Source organism: Bombus vancouverensis, chromosome 7 (genome assembly GCF_051014615.1).
Source record: "Bombus vancouverensis nearcticus chromosome 7, iyBomVanc1_principal, whole genome shotgun sequence".
NCBI lineage: Eukaryota > Metazoa > Arthropoda > Insecta > Hymenoptera > Apidae > Bombus > Bombus vancouverensis.
Window position 1 is genome coordinate 13,081,626 of NC_134917.1, and position 14,787 is coordinate 13,096,412.

A 14,787-nucleotide genomic window follows, 5' to 3' on the forward strand; every position below is an offset into this window, starting at 1 on the left:
TTAATACGATAGTATTGTACGTCTATTTTTCCGTGTTTCAGCACTGCCTGTCACGATTCTTGGACCCAGCTGCGGCTGTCCCCGATGTTCGGTTGCATCTGTCCAAACAACCACATAAAAAGACGCTGCGACAGGATCTTCTCGATGGTGAATCACAATCCGTGCGTTGGTGAGTATGAAATCGAGCCTGTTTTTAAACGCAACTAATTTTTCTCTACGTTCGTATGTATATCTCTATGTGTACGTGTGAACGTGATACGTTATACGCAGGCATCTGTAACAATGCGTACACACGAGATTTATTACTTGCTTCTATCGATTATTATTCTCTGTTTCGTTGTGTCGACTGAACCCGTGTCAATTATATTTTGGTAATCTTGAATGAACGAGTATACGTGGTAACGTTGGTTAATCGTAACTATTACTTTAGCGCACCCTTGTGGAAGACGATTGTTGGTGTTGTGAAGTAAACGTGTGTATTGTTCCTTTTTCTTTTTCCTTTTATGTACATGACACTCTACAAATTCACTTTTACTTTACCGTCCGTTTCGTTGCGAGGTTCGACTGCCCGTCTCCCTTGTTTACCTGTTTGTCTGTATCTTGTTACCGAAGTACTCTGTTCTAGTCTGTTACCTTTTCTTCGATCGATGTGTGTGTACGCTGCGGATAACGAAATCAACGCTGTCGATCTTGGATTGAAACGCGATGAATTTTTCCGCTCTAACGAATGCCAACGTAAATACAAAATTACGTAAATACAAAATACAAAATTACATTATACCCAATTAGCTACGAATTATCGACATCCGCACAAGTGCAGCTTCCGTGGCCCACTTGCAACCAGGTCGTAAGTTCATTTTCGCCGAAACAACCACAAGGAAGCAACTAAAATGCGACTACGGTGAGAAGTTTCGTCGTAAACAAACCCCAAAAACTAGAGATAGTCTGAAAGATGCCTTCCGGCCTCGTTATTTTTCCCCGTTGCGTCGACGTCGAAGGAAAAGGTACGAGGAAAGGCTCGACGGAGCAATTACTCTCAGCGATACCACGGTGTTTAAGGCTCGTGGGACGACGTTATAGCCTCCTTCGGATAAGCTCCTTTCTCCTTAATTAACCAAAGGCCACCGGTATCGAGATGTAGATAAGGATTTCATCGCGTGGCAGGCTCGACCTTAATTTCACTGAAATCCCGTTCCCTTCCAGCAACATCTCTTCTTCCATACCTTCGAGTCTAATGACACTCGACTGGTTATTTTTAGCCTCTCCTTTCATCGTTTCGCCCGTGAAAATATGTCTCCTTTTATCCTCGATTACGATCAACGTCGACAGATCGAAGATCATCGTTGCGATAAGACGCGGCGTCCGCCCTTTCGGTTCAATTCTCAGTTCATCTTTCTATTCAGGATTCGATGGTAATTCGCTATTCGAATTCGGGTAATTTGCCAAAGTTTCCGATGAAAAGGAACTCTCGTAACTTGTAAAACTGCAAAACTCTCGTTCGTCCACGATGGACAGCGTAACAATTCGCGATTCTTGTAACATCGCGAATAAGCAAAGGATTACATTTTAGTGCGTTACTACGTAAGTACACCAGTCACACGAGGCGCATGTGCGACCTGCAAGCGTTTGTTTTCTTTCCTTTATAAGTGTGCGTTTGGCCGAGCGAGAACTGATTTTCCGTTGCTGACAATTAGACGAACGACCGTGATCGGTGCGCAATCAATTTTCTACGTTTCAGCCTCGAGGAGTCGAGCTGCGAGTCGCCACGCAGCCTGCCGTCGAATAAACCGGTGCTACTCTTTACGATTTCCACGAATTTACCTGGATTCGCGTTCTGAGAATTCGCGTCGAGCGATTGATAAACAGAAATCGAAGCTTCCGCGAGCATCTCGGTACCACTTCCTTTCTTAAAAAGGAAAGCAGAGCAAACGGAAGGTTAGCGTGCTGTTCCGCTTTATTTTCCAGGTTTTATTTATACGATCGAGCATCTCGGCAAATCGAATAAATCGTCTGCAGTTCGCGAGTTGCTATGACGAACATTCTTGTAAACGCGATCGAAACTTCTCTTACGGTCGGTGATGCAACAAGTTTGGATTTCCGATCGAACGCAGTTCAAACGGTATCAAGAGACACGTGTCGTCGAGGAATCGCTTCAATCGTTGGACCATCTCATTTCGTGATTTCACTTCGACGCCATTTTTCTTCCTAGATTATTCTAATCGACGTAAAGAATCTTAATCGCGTTTATGAAAAGACCGATGACGAGTCGATCGTGCAGCCGAACAGCAAGAGGAACGGGAACGATGATCCTGGACGCGTCGCGTCTCGTCTTGCGGTCTCGAAAAATCGCCAGCCGAGTATCTGCGAAGCTACGGATGGGAGAGAATAAAAAGGCCTGGATCCAGCCTCGAGATCCTCGAACGAGAAGGAACGTGTGCACGAGAGCACCAGCACACCCCCTAAGTACGCATTCCGCCCGAAGGATCCGCATTTCGAGATCGATCCGCACGATTTCCTCGGTTATACGCGAACCTCCGCAATCTCGACGCGTTTCGCTTCTCTTCAGGTTCGCGTCCTCGATCGTCTAATCGAACTGGGTCAGAACGAATGCTTTTCTCTCTGTGGGAATTCTCGAATCGGCTTTGTACCGGGAGAAACACGCGAGGCCAACGACGCCGAGAAAAATTACCATATCTTTTTGCTTTCTTTCTTTCCGTTTCTTTTTTATTACGCCGCATTGTTAGTTTTATCGTCGATTTTTCGCCGCGTCTCCTTCCAGACGTCGAGTTATCGATACGAATCAAGCAAATCGAGCGCAGCTAATTCGATCGATATCTTTTCTTACGTAACATTCCAGTTTCTCCAAGTTGTCCTTTTCTCCGTTCGATGAAATAGCTTTCTAATTACGAATCGATAGATAGCTGAAAAAGATTCGCGTTCTGTTTCGCGAACGTAAAAAAAGCGATTCGATGAAAGCGGATAAGAATCCGAAAGCCTTCGGGCGCGAACGCAAAGGAGATTATGCACCGCATGCTGTACTTTTGCACGAGCAACTTTTTTTCTAGACATCGTGCACGTTTTCAACCTGCATGCTTGTATTTTTCTACTTCTGTCTGAAATTCGCATGCCCGTCGATTAATCGCCCACCATGACTCTCTACTCTCTGTTACGTCGCTCGCTACTCGATCCTCTCTAACTCCTCTCTTTTCGATCTAAATACTCTCAAACGAACCGATCGAATTTCCTCTAGGTTTACCGTCGATTTAAAAAAAAAAAAAAAAAACAAGAAGCAACTAAAATATTCAGAATAACCTACAAATTACTCCAGTGAATAATCCAAAGATAAAAAATCGCCGATACCATTTTGTCTTTTTCCTTCGTGACGCGGTGTAATATTTACGAACAGAGGAAAAACGTCGATAATATTTATCGCGAAAAGTCATGTTCCAACTATAGCACTTGGCCTTTCGACCTAACCAACCCCCTTTTAATCCTACTACTGCGACCCCGAAGGGTAAAGAAGACCTTTCATCCGACAGAAAGAACCGGTGCTGCCCTTTAAACTTACCAGCTCGCAGCACCGCATACGGATGAACAGTTCCAAGCAGTTGCAAGCAGCTGCACGCTACGAACTGCGCCAAGAGACAGACTCTTCAGGCGGTGCCAATATTTTCCTTTCGCCCCGCGTGGGCCAGCACGGCGCGGCGTGGCAAAGATTCGAGATAAAGATCAAGAAGAAGCCAGAAGTAGAGGGTTAAACGAACCAAGTCGTAATCGGAATCGACGGTCGACCTCGAGGTTTCTTTTGCCGTTCCTTGCCAACTTCCACCAATGACGAACGGCTAAGGGAGATCGTGATTCTTCTTTCTGCGCGTCACGAGGTTCAACGGCTTTACGTAAAATCGACTCGGGAACGGTAATGGCTCTCGACAGGAAACCTATCGCTGGAGTAATTTGCGGGTTACCGATTTATCGTGCATCGTAGAGGACAATTGCTTGTCTCGTTTCAATAAGCGTGAATTTCGGACAACGTAAGAATCGACGAAGAAGCTAACGATAGAATAGGGTGTTTTGAAAACGTTTAGAGTACAGCTTCTTACGATCTTTTGGTCAATAAAATTGTTTTGCTACAACGCTTTTGCAACACCCTGTGCAAGCAGTTAGTTTCTTGGACCACAGGTAGTCAAACCCCGAAACGCCGGTTTCAGACGCGTTTCGAAAACTGTTTCATCCACTACTCTGACCATCACTACCGTCACAATCACCCAACCACGATATCACCGTGTCACCACGACCACAAGAGTAGCACGTAGCACGCGAAACCCGTCCGTGCACGTGTACCGATGCGATCACGCACCCCACTCACCCCGTTCTCGTCCGCGTCTCTGCTTCTGTGTTACAGAGTTCCTGCCCTCCTCCACCTCCGTAGACCTGTCGGGCACGGACTCGGCCCTGTATCCGTTCGACCCGCAGCAGGAGAGCTACCAGGAGATCTGGTTACCGCCGACCAGTATGTACCCCTATTTTCTGTTCCCCGGGGCCGCGCGCACCTCGTACTACGACCACGAGAGCACGTACGACGTCCAGGAGCCGGGACAGAGGCGTCAGCACGGCCATCGTCATCAGCACGGCCGTCATCAGGAAGCACCGGAATTGCCTGGCAGGCCCGGTGTCCTCGTGGTCGAGACGTACGATCCTCGTGCCGATCACGAGAACCGGCAGGAGGCTCGTGCTGGTACCGACGACGAGCATCGGCCTCTGTACAGGCAGAAAGATACGGATGATCGTGAAATGGAGGGACCTGAGAGCTTCTATGATCGCGGCTCTTCTTCGTCTTCTTCTTCTTCTTCTTCCTCTTCTTCTTCTTCTTTTTCTTCATCTTCTTCTTCTTCTTCCTCTTTTTCTTCTTCTTCTTCTTCTTCTTTTTCCACGTTGTCCAAGCATGATCGTGCCTCCAGCACAGTGCACCTGCAGCCAAGGCACTCCCAAAGCGAGCATGACGCGCACCTGCACCATCATCACCATCACCAGCACCACCAGCACCACCAGCACCACCCTGCACCACCCGCACCACCGTCCGCCGCGACGTCGTCTTCGTCTTCGTCGTCGTCGTCGTTGTCATCGTCGTCGTCGTCGTGGTCGAGTTATCCGTCACCGGCTCGTCCAACGCCTACCGTGGACGAGACAAAACGTATCGAGAGGCCTGACCTTGTGCAGCCGAAGAAATTCGCACCGAGACCCACCTACGAGCACCGGGCAATCTTCGATCGCGCCGACGACGACCTCGATGACGAGTTCAGGATCGGCGCGCTACCAGTCGACCGGCTCTTCGATCTCCGCGAGGCCTTCGAAGGGTTCGTCGACCAAGGTTCGTACACCGGTGTCAAGGTGCGCCAGACACCATCGATCGCGGCTCTTCGACTAATCGAGCGCCGTCATTCTCGCTATCGGACGCGAAAAGTACCAAGTCGCCTCTCTGCGTTCCAAACTCTCATTCCATTCGCTTTTCTCATCGAATATGCATTTCCTCATCGACGAGCTGTGAATCGCTCGAATTACTCTCGGTCCCCTTGAGCGACTTGTTATTTTTATCAACGGCACAGTTATTCGCGATGGTTCGAAGAGCTTCTGGTGCGTAGCGATTATCGAGATCGAATCGGCCCGTAAACGTGTCGGTCCGATTATTCTCCGAGCATTTTCAGCTGAACGGACCTACCGCTGCGTCGAATTTGCTTTCCCATCGCCAGCTTGCTGATCTTAAAAACAGTTACGACCATTTCGAATTTCCGGACGAGGCGATCAATCGCAGCAAGCTTCTTCGAGCAAAACCTACCTACTTTGTCATTTCCGCGTTAAAATACGCTTCTGTGCACAGACTAACGCGACGATCTCGCGAAGATTGTAACCGACTTTTTATTATTCCTCTAGTTACTTGGGCCGTCGCAGCGACGAAATCGAAAGGCTGTCGAACTAGAGAAGTCGGTCTCCTTTAATCTCGCGCCGCGCAGAAAATTCCTGAAAACGTTTGAGAAGCATTTTCTCCGAGTTTCACGTGCCGATATTCACGGATCGAAGAGAGTCCGCTTGGAGCTAGGTCGCTCGATTTCGTGCGATGAATAAGATTTCCGCGGCGGTAGTCGTACCCGATGGAAACGCGGTTAGAATCAAAGATCAGACGCGCGGACGCTTTCCTCCATGCTCCGTTACGTTTGCTCGTTTACAGTGAAGGTCATCTCGCATCCGGACAACTCGACCAGCTTCGAGGTGATCGAGTCGCAGCTCGAGAATCCGTTGATCGACACGGAACATCGTGATCTAGTGGACATGAAGCAGATACCTGTTCCCGTAGGACACAGTCATAAGACGCAGCATAAGAGGAACCAGACGGACGATCGTAATCGTGAGTATCTACCTTTTTCTTTTGCCATTGTACATTTACAGGGTGAGAAGATTAAAGTGCAAACACATTGATACCATAACGTGGTGTACAAATATTAGGTTGTTCCAAAAGCTTCCTTCGTTCTACGAGGAAATACATTTTTTGTTTTATATTGTTTCATTGAATTACGTTTGATCCATTTTGTTCTATTAAGATAAAGACCACAGCATTTGACAGCATTTGTACAAAGATGCCTCGCTGTGAAACACATGTTTGTAAATGAAATAGACTTTCGGTGCCACTCTGATAATTTAATCCTGAAAAAAATGATTTAGAAGTGGCAGGAAAATTGGACGATACGCGGCGGCGGACTGTGTTACTTTCGTGTCGCTCTATGCATCTCGAGCGACGATTTTCTAAAACAAATCTAAACGATTCTAACGTTTCGAGCAGAAATGCTCGATTCTTAAAAATCCACTTTAATCAGACTCGAAGTACGTATGAAAGCACGTTCTAATTAAAACGCGGGAAACAAGCGTATCTCAGAGGAAAGGAAAGCTTCCGCCGGGTGGCAATTGAACTTCCGCAGACGCGAGGCTTATCGGCGATTTATTTCGCTCCCATCTCGAGTCGACCCTACGACGAGATACGTGGATTCCGGCCGAAAAGTTACGTCGGCTCGTCGGGATTAAAGTTCGAAATCCGGCGACTCGGGAAATAATATGAGTAGATAGGAGGGAAACGGGAGGGAAATGAGGGGACTCGGAGGCGAAATTAAATTAAAGTTTCACGGTGATAAGTCTGGTAGAGAGCGGAGATGCTGCGGCGATATTCCGCGTCCGATCGATTTCGCGGCCAACTTTCACGCCGGCGAGCAAGAGAAAAATTTACGAGGTCTCGTTACTACGTTCCGAACGAGTTTGTACCGCGAAATTCGCCGGATAATTTTGCCTGTGCGCCCGTCCAGGGCTCGTCTCGACGTTGAAATTGCCGACGTAAGAGGGGAAGCGCGTCGACGGCGAGTTGAAAAGACGGCTTCAGCCGCTGCGAAACGGATACATATTTTCCCGGAGACCGTCTCGTAACTCGTGCAACTTGATGGATGGACGAGTTGCGCCACGTTAACAAGAAGAAAACTATGGTCAGCATAATTCCACCGGCAAATACGCGCCGTTTTAGCGGCTGTAAATTCTCGCGGACTCGTGAAAAATGCACAACCTGCAATTTTTTCAGAAACGTATTCGTGTACCGGCTAAACCAATCTTTCGGGTGTTTAATGAGAAGCTAAAACAGCTTTATCAACGTTTAAATTTCTCCGAGTGACGTTATTAAATACCACGAAATATGGTTCGTTTTATCTGAAACTTTAAACTACACATTTGCTACCGTGCGTCTGAAATAAAAATTTTTAAGGCGGCTACTGCCTAAGCGTTGGATCTCGCGTTGTTTTTCGTTTGGTTCGAGTCAGGTCAGGTCCGTTGGAAGCGCGAGAAAAAATCAACAGCAAGGAAGACGGATGTGAGTGATCGCGGGGACAGAAAGCCGGAGGGTGGGTGGTAAGCGCGAACTATAACGCATCGAGAATTGATTGCATCCGGATCGAACGGCGAGTAATTATCCTTGGTTATCCTTTAATCCAGCGATTACCCGCGTATCGATGTTCCGTCGGGTGATTGATTCGAACGAAACGGCCACTCCTACGCTCCGACGAGCAACGCGAGGCGATCGTGTCTCGCTGTTCAGCGATCCGTTCGGAAGAAACGCGGATGATGGATTTCTCGGCCGAAAAATCGATTCTGAAAAGCGCGACATCGGAACCAGGTAATTGTTCGTCGTTGTATCCATCTTACCGGTCCTATGATATTTCCACGGTTTCGTTACATTAGTTTTCATACTTTCCGCAATACTGGAGCTGTCTATATCATTTAAACGCTTTACGTACAAACAGGATGTCACGAAGCTTCTTTTTCGTGTCTGTCGAGGTTATTAGATGTACGAACAGAGGAACGCGTGGATAAATTGTAAAGTAGAAAATATATTTTAACACAAAAGTGTACAAGTAGGAATATAATTTGAGCTAGTTCCGATCCGCACGCTAGCAGTGAAGCACCCTATAACTGAAAGCCATCGTCGCCTGTCTACTGTCTATGGTCTGCCTTCGTCCCAGTCTGTTGTCTATATGCTGTCGATGGCTTCAGTGCTTGAGAAAACTAAAAGGACCAAATGTAGAGTTTTCTTGGAAGTGGCGACCGCTTCGACAGTGCCCAATGTTGCGAGGCCAGGATCAAACACAATTAGTCGATATTCGTGACAAGTAACAGGAATGGATTCGGTACGACGTCTCGTAGTTACACGTAGGAATATACACGTTGCAGCCTTTCGAGAGAAATAGTATGGGTGTGAAAATAAGCAACACAAATTATCGATTCGTGTATCACTCGTGTATTTGTCTCGTTAAGGTAGGATAGAGCAGTCTTAGAGTGGCTGTATCTACTCATCGGACCGATGAAAATCATCGTGTTCTCGAACGATGTAGGTAGGATTGGAAATTCGTGTAGATGTAATCAAGCCGGCTTTCACCTTGGCGAGGAACAAACGCGCATTTCCCGCCATTCGTCGCGTTCTAATTAAAATTCGTTCGGCCGCTTATTCGGCCGTGTTTCTCCGTGGACCGGGCGGTACGCGGCGCTTAACGAGTCGCTATTTTCTGCCGGTTCGAAAGTCGAATCCTCGACGGACCTGAGCGCCGCTGCAATTTCGCATTCATATATTCAATTTCGGTGGAGCGGCCTGCCGGGACCGGAAACTCGTTTCGACGTTCGAGCGAGGATCTTGCGAGCAGTCGAGGCTCCATTCGAAAAATCGGACCGATAAATTTCTCCTCTGTTCCCTTCCTTTTCTTCCGCGGAGAAAAAAAAAGTAGAGGGAAAAGATAGCATCCTGACGGTGGAATTTGCAAAGAATCGAAATACACTCGTTGCATAGTCAGCCGGTGATCGATCGATTCGATCCATCGAAATGCGTCACGTCAGGGTGAAAGTTAAGCGGTCGATCGAGGGCGTTGGAAATTTGATATAAAGGCGGACTTATCCGCAGAGATTGCCTTCGAAATGGGAAAGAAAGTTTCGTCGGTTTGCTCCATTATCTTGATGGAACTTTATCGGATATTCTTTGGTTCATCGGATAACTGCTTTTCGTCGGATCGATGCTGCATCTTCGAAACTTCTCGTTTCTTGTTCGCGCAACGTTATGGCTTTGCATGCTTGCTAAATCTTGAAAGAATATCGATCATCTTGAGTGAACCTGTGTCAACGTCATCGTTTAATAATCCATACTCCGTGACGTCGACTTGAGTCGGGGCACCGAAACGTTCTTCTACTCGATTAGGCGTAACATCGGAAACGAGCGTTTCGCATTCAGCGCTTACAGCCACGCTACAACCCAGTTGTTCGCGAGGAAAGCTTCAATCTGTTTCGCAGGTCTCAGGAAACAGGCGCTTTCGCGAAACCTTCTCTCGCTCTCGAAGCTCGCGAAGGCAGTCGACTATTACTCGATTAGCTTTCAGAACGGGACAGATCCGCGTTCGCGCTAATTACGCGGTCAAAAGCGGCAGCACGCTTTGAGATTTAGCGCTCGATATCGACAGGGTGAAAGCGATTTCGTGTATTTTTCTCCGCGGTTCTTTCCCTCCGCCTCTCGTTCGCTGAAGAGTGACAAGAGAAGAAAAAGAGAAATACAGGGGGAGAAAGAGGTGGGCGCAAAATCGTTGCTCGTTATCGGTGGAGTTAAACAAACGGGTCACCGTAATTATAACTCACAGCGGTGCGCGCATCTAGGTCCGGGCATGCGCCCGCCTCCGCGCACCTGCGAGCACGTTCGAGTGTGCTCGTCAAAAGTGCGCCCCTATCGATTTCGGATATATAAAGTAAAATCCGACCGCGAACGTGCCGTATGCCCTACATTTTTCCTTTTCCCGCGAAAACGCGAGGATTCAGTACGCGCTACGAAACAATCTTTCTCCGGCCTCGTTCGCTGAAACGATCGTTCCTTGGCCAGCGACGAAATTGTATTTCCAGTATCGTACGTTTCAAACGAGATACGAACATGCGTTTGTTTGTTCGGAAGATATTCAAGCTACTGTAAATCGTGGCTGGTAGTATGCGCAAGTTAAATAGAATCCTTTGATGCAACGTAATTAGGAAAGTATTCATCGTGTTACTCAACAAGTCTAGTTACATTAGGTGTCCAAGCACGTCGCGTCGCCTTGCAAGCCCTTAATCGGTTTACTTAATCGAACTTGCTGGTGCATCGTGGACCTACAAGTTGTTCGCAAGTCTCTTGGAGCTAGGTCAAGGTAGTTCCTAAGAACACCACCATAGTAACCATAGAGCGTGTAAGCCCGTGCTAGATGATAAGGGCAAAAGTAAACGGTTGTTCGTCGATGATAAAGTAACTGGAGAGCGGAAAATAGTTTCATCCGAAATCGTTCGATTCGACATTTTTATACCTATTTTCATTCTCGTTTGGGAAACAACAGCACGAGCTCGGTTGTCGGTAATTAACGCTTGTACATCTTCGTACGTCGTTCCACCAGTCGAAACGAACGAATCTCGTCGGTCATCGAGCCAGGAAAATTCGGAGAACGCGTGGCTCGAGTTATCCCGAGTTTCGTCATTCGAAACGATAATTATCCGTTTCGGAGTGTTTCGTGTTTCCACTGGGATTCGACGTTCGCTCGTCTGCAGATGCGCGTCTTCCTCTCCGCTTGCTATTTCATTTAATTAACAGGAAAGTGGGTTGAGTGTAGTCGCGTTTGAATGATCGTTGCGCCCATCTATATACGCAATAATAACGATAATAATCCAAAGCTTGGACGCTTTTAATAACACTCGTCCCAGGAAATCCTTGCTGCCCTCGCGTTCGCTGGTAGGTCAGACGCGTGACGAATTAGGTTAGTGGCAAAACGACGTCGTGTCGAAGTCCCTTGTCGATCACTTATTTACTAATTCAAATACGATACCTATATTCCGGGAAGATTTTTCAACGTGTAAACGTCATATGTTTGATAAATTATTATTTACGTCATGGCTGATCGATATTCTCCTCTCTATCGTCATCCGAGGGTAGGTACTTCGCGTCTCGATTCTCTCTCGTTTCTCCCTCTAAACAATCGATTCCTTGCGGAGCATATTCGTTCTGTCATTTGCTTCAGTTGCGTAACAGTCGCTCAAACACGGTTTCCAATTCGTACGTTTCGTGCACACAGCGACGAGAAACGTCTGGAAGAAAAGGAACGAAACGCAACAGCAGAAGGTACGATCTCGACTTTTACTCGCAATTTCGTTCCCCTCCTCGTCCTTCTGCTCGTTATTTGTATACTCGCCGTTTAATCGTGTCGCGTGTGCACAACGAGGCCAACCGCAAAAACGCTGGTTCGAAATTGCTGTCAAATAATTTTTAGCTCTCGTAGAGAAAGCACAGTTTGTTTTTCATTTGTCCGCGAGGGTGGCGTGTTTGGTTGGCGTCGCCCGATCGATTAGCTCGATCGATCGCATATTTGCAAAGCCCGTCCGGTTCGTTATAAATTTCAACCAATACTTTTGCTTACTTGGAAATTTGTTTTATCCCGCGGCGCCCCACCTTTCAACGTAGCGTTTTTCCCCGCAAAGTACCCGACGTCGAGCAGTCGCGTCGACCGCTTAATTATCCAATTAACTTCAAACATACGAAACGCGATTACAATCGTCGAGAGCCGTCGGCTAGCGACCGTTTTGACGCTTTTTCGCGCTTTCCCCCCGTATTTTATCGGCTATTAGCGGCGCGCTAATTAGTCCACCGTCACGATATATCACGTTACAATCCCGCGTAAACGCAAACAGACGCGACAACGCGTCGCAAGATACACAGAATCAGCGATACGGAAGCATCGATCCCCGCGATTTCCTACTACGAGGATTTCACGCTTCGTCGATTCCTCCATTCCACGAATTCTTCTTCTTTCGCTACCTCTCGAACCTGAATTCCCGCTCGACGCTTCACAGCGACGCGAATTAGGAAAATGGTACACGGTCTTGCTGGTCCTCGAGTCTCATCCGTTCCACAAACCCCACCCTCTCCTACCAGAGAACAATTCCGTGGCTCGGTTTTCGCGGTTATTTAGCCACGATACTCGCAAGTATGTCGAAACAGACGAGCCTAAACTCTCAGACGTATCGTCTGGAAATTCCTAACCACGGAATTTCAACGAAAGCCGAACGATGCCGGTATCGAACGAGTGTGTCGCGTCTCGATCCTCCGGTTTCCGACCAAACTCTCCAAGACTCTTTTCCTCGCGTATATATTTCACCGTGGCCCGAATCGACGGCGAACAATCGCCGAACGGACGCGGTCGTTTTTATCCGTGATGGAGACCGATTTGCCTCGCTCGCGAGTTCTAACGAGGCTCGTCGAGTTTCCAGGCTGGTGTGCAGCTGCGTCACCGGAAAGGTTCGGCGGCTGCTTCAGGACGGATATACCCTGACGGGAGGGCGGGTCGCGGCATCGATCTCTCCAGCAGCCAGACGGACACCGGTTCCAATTACCGCCGTTTCGAATTGGCTGTGTTTCTCCGACCAACTAGAGGAATCTGTTCGCGATCGAGTCAAGGCACCGCCCAGCCCGCGTTCTCCGAACTTCCCGCGATTGATATTCCTGCGCCACTCGACGACCTCGTGTCTCCTTCTTCTCGCTCCAGCTATCGCGCGTCTCTCGGTCAGGAAACTGGTTGCCGAGTTGGTCGAGGAGAATGGTTTTTGTCGACAACGGTAACGATGATTTTAATTGGACGATGCTGCGTGACGTTTCGTGAACGCCTCGGAAACAATTAAGGGGAATTTATGCGGAGGGCGTAACAGATCGGACGTTAATTGGACGTTTCTACCATAGTGATTCAGCGACGATCATTGGAATCATGGAATTTTGCTCGTGGGATAACGCTGACGATGATAACAACAACGAAAGACGAGAATCAAACTTGTCGATCCAAGTAGAATTATCTTCTACGTCACTCGGGTCTCTGACGACACCAGATACCGTTCTTTTCTTGTCGAACAAGAATCGATAGAATCTTTAAGGCGACGTAACTTCGGACAACTTTATTTAGGGAGGACGATCGGTGCCATCGATTCAAGGACACCGGTGGTATCCGCCTACCTCATAACGCGAGCCATCCGCTCCAAAACTGCGGGAATATCAATAGAGGGAATCCACCGTGGTGGATAGAGTAAGAGAACATGTTTCCACGACGCTGCCGGCGCCAGGCATCCCGAATGAATTTATTCGGCGACCTTAGCTCGAGAGCGGAATTTTCAATGCGCTCTGTACTCTTATTGGCACTGATATATTCGAGAAACTTTTATTCGGGATCGTAAATTATCGGAATATTGCTACCAAAGTCCCGCTTTGAATCAGACTTCGCTTTAGCGTATACGAAGCAAGAGATTGCGTTAAGGAGTCGTTTTATCGATAACGATCCCGACAACTTTTTCTCCAAACTAACTTTCAACGATATCCTCGATAAGAATATATGATAAAGATAAGTTGGACGCTCTTGTTTACCATATATTTTTCGACTAATTTCTCTTGGTCCTTCGGTTGTCAAGACCATCAACAAGCGAGTTTCTTTGACAACAGTTTCGCAACGCGGACGAGTTCGTCCGCTTCGAGTGGAACGGATCGAAGCTATTCGCGAAATCGACTTGGCCCGTAGAAACGATTCAACGATTCTGTTACGCGAGCGTATTCAACAACGACGTTTAATATCGTACCAGAATTTACGCCTAGCCTTCGATACTACGAAGATATCGGTTGACGAAAGCGAAGGGAAGTTGCACGGATCGGCGACTCCTCGCAAATTACTCCGCCGCTTGAAGTTACTCGCTCGCTTTTGCTCGTCACGACGACTAGTTCCCCTTTCGATTTCTTTCAGCAAGTCGGCCGAGTCGAGAAGTTATTTATCGTTGCGGCTCTTTCATCGACGATACAGAATACAACAGCTTCGACGCTATAGAATCGTTTTGTAATTTTATAGGAAACTTGCAGATTCGCAAAGAGGTCTCAGAGGTATCGAACGAAATGTCCGTTCGGCCAATCGACAAGCTCGAAACTTCTCGAGCAGACAACGACGATCGAAGATGGGTGGAAGTATAGAGAGGGAGCACCCATCGTAACGAAGATTTGGAGGGCGGCGATTAAAGCGATCAGGGTAGGAAGAAACAGAAAGACGTCGGCCGGTCGTTTGTCTTAATAAAGTGCGTCGAAGGCACGCTGTTCGAAACGGCTGACTTATGGCTAGTCATCCGAGTAGGCTGCGCCCCTCTTACGACCCGTTTCTAGTGGTTTTTCGCTGCGGTAGGAAGGTAGAGACTGGC

At 47.8% G+C, this 14,787-nt stretch overlaps 1 protein-coding gene across 1 annotated transcript in view; it reads left to right on the forward strand.

The window, feature by feature from the left end:
* The window catches only part of Gfrl (Glial cell line-derived neurotrophic family receptor-like), a 217,633-nt gene that overhangs the window by 169,676 nt on the left and 33,170 nt on the right, over nucleotides 1-14,787 (forward strand). The window contains exons 5-7 of the mRNA XM_033332476.2: nucleotides 42-169; nucleotides 4,403-5,368; nucleotides 6,224-6,400. Of these exons, the coding sequence (XP_033188367.2) occupies nucleotides 42-169; nucleotides 4,403-5,368; nucleotides 6,224-6,400 (1,271 nt within the window). The remainder of the gene's footprint in view (nucleotides 1-41; nucleotides 170-4,402; nucleotides 5,369-6,223; nucleotides 6,401-14,787) is intronic.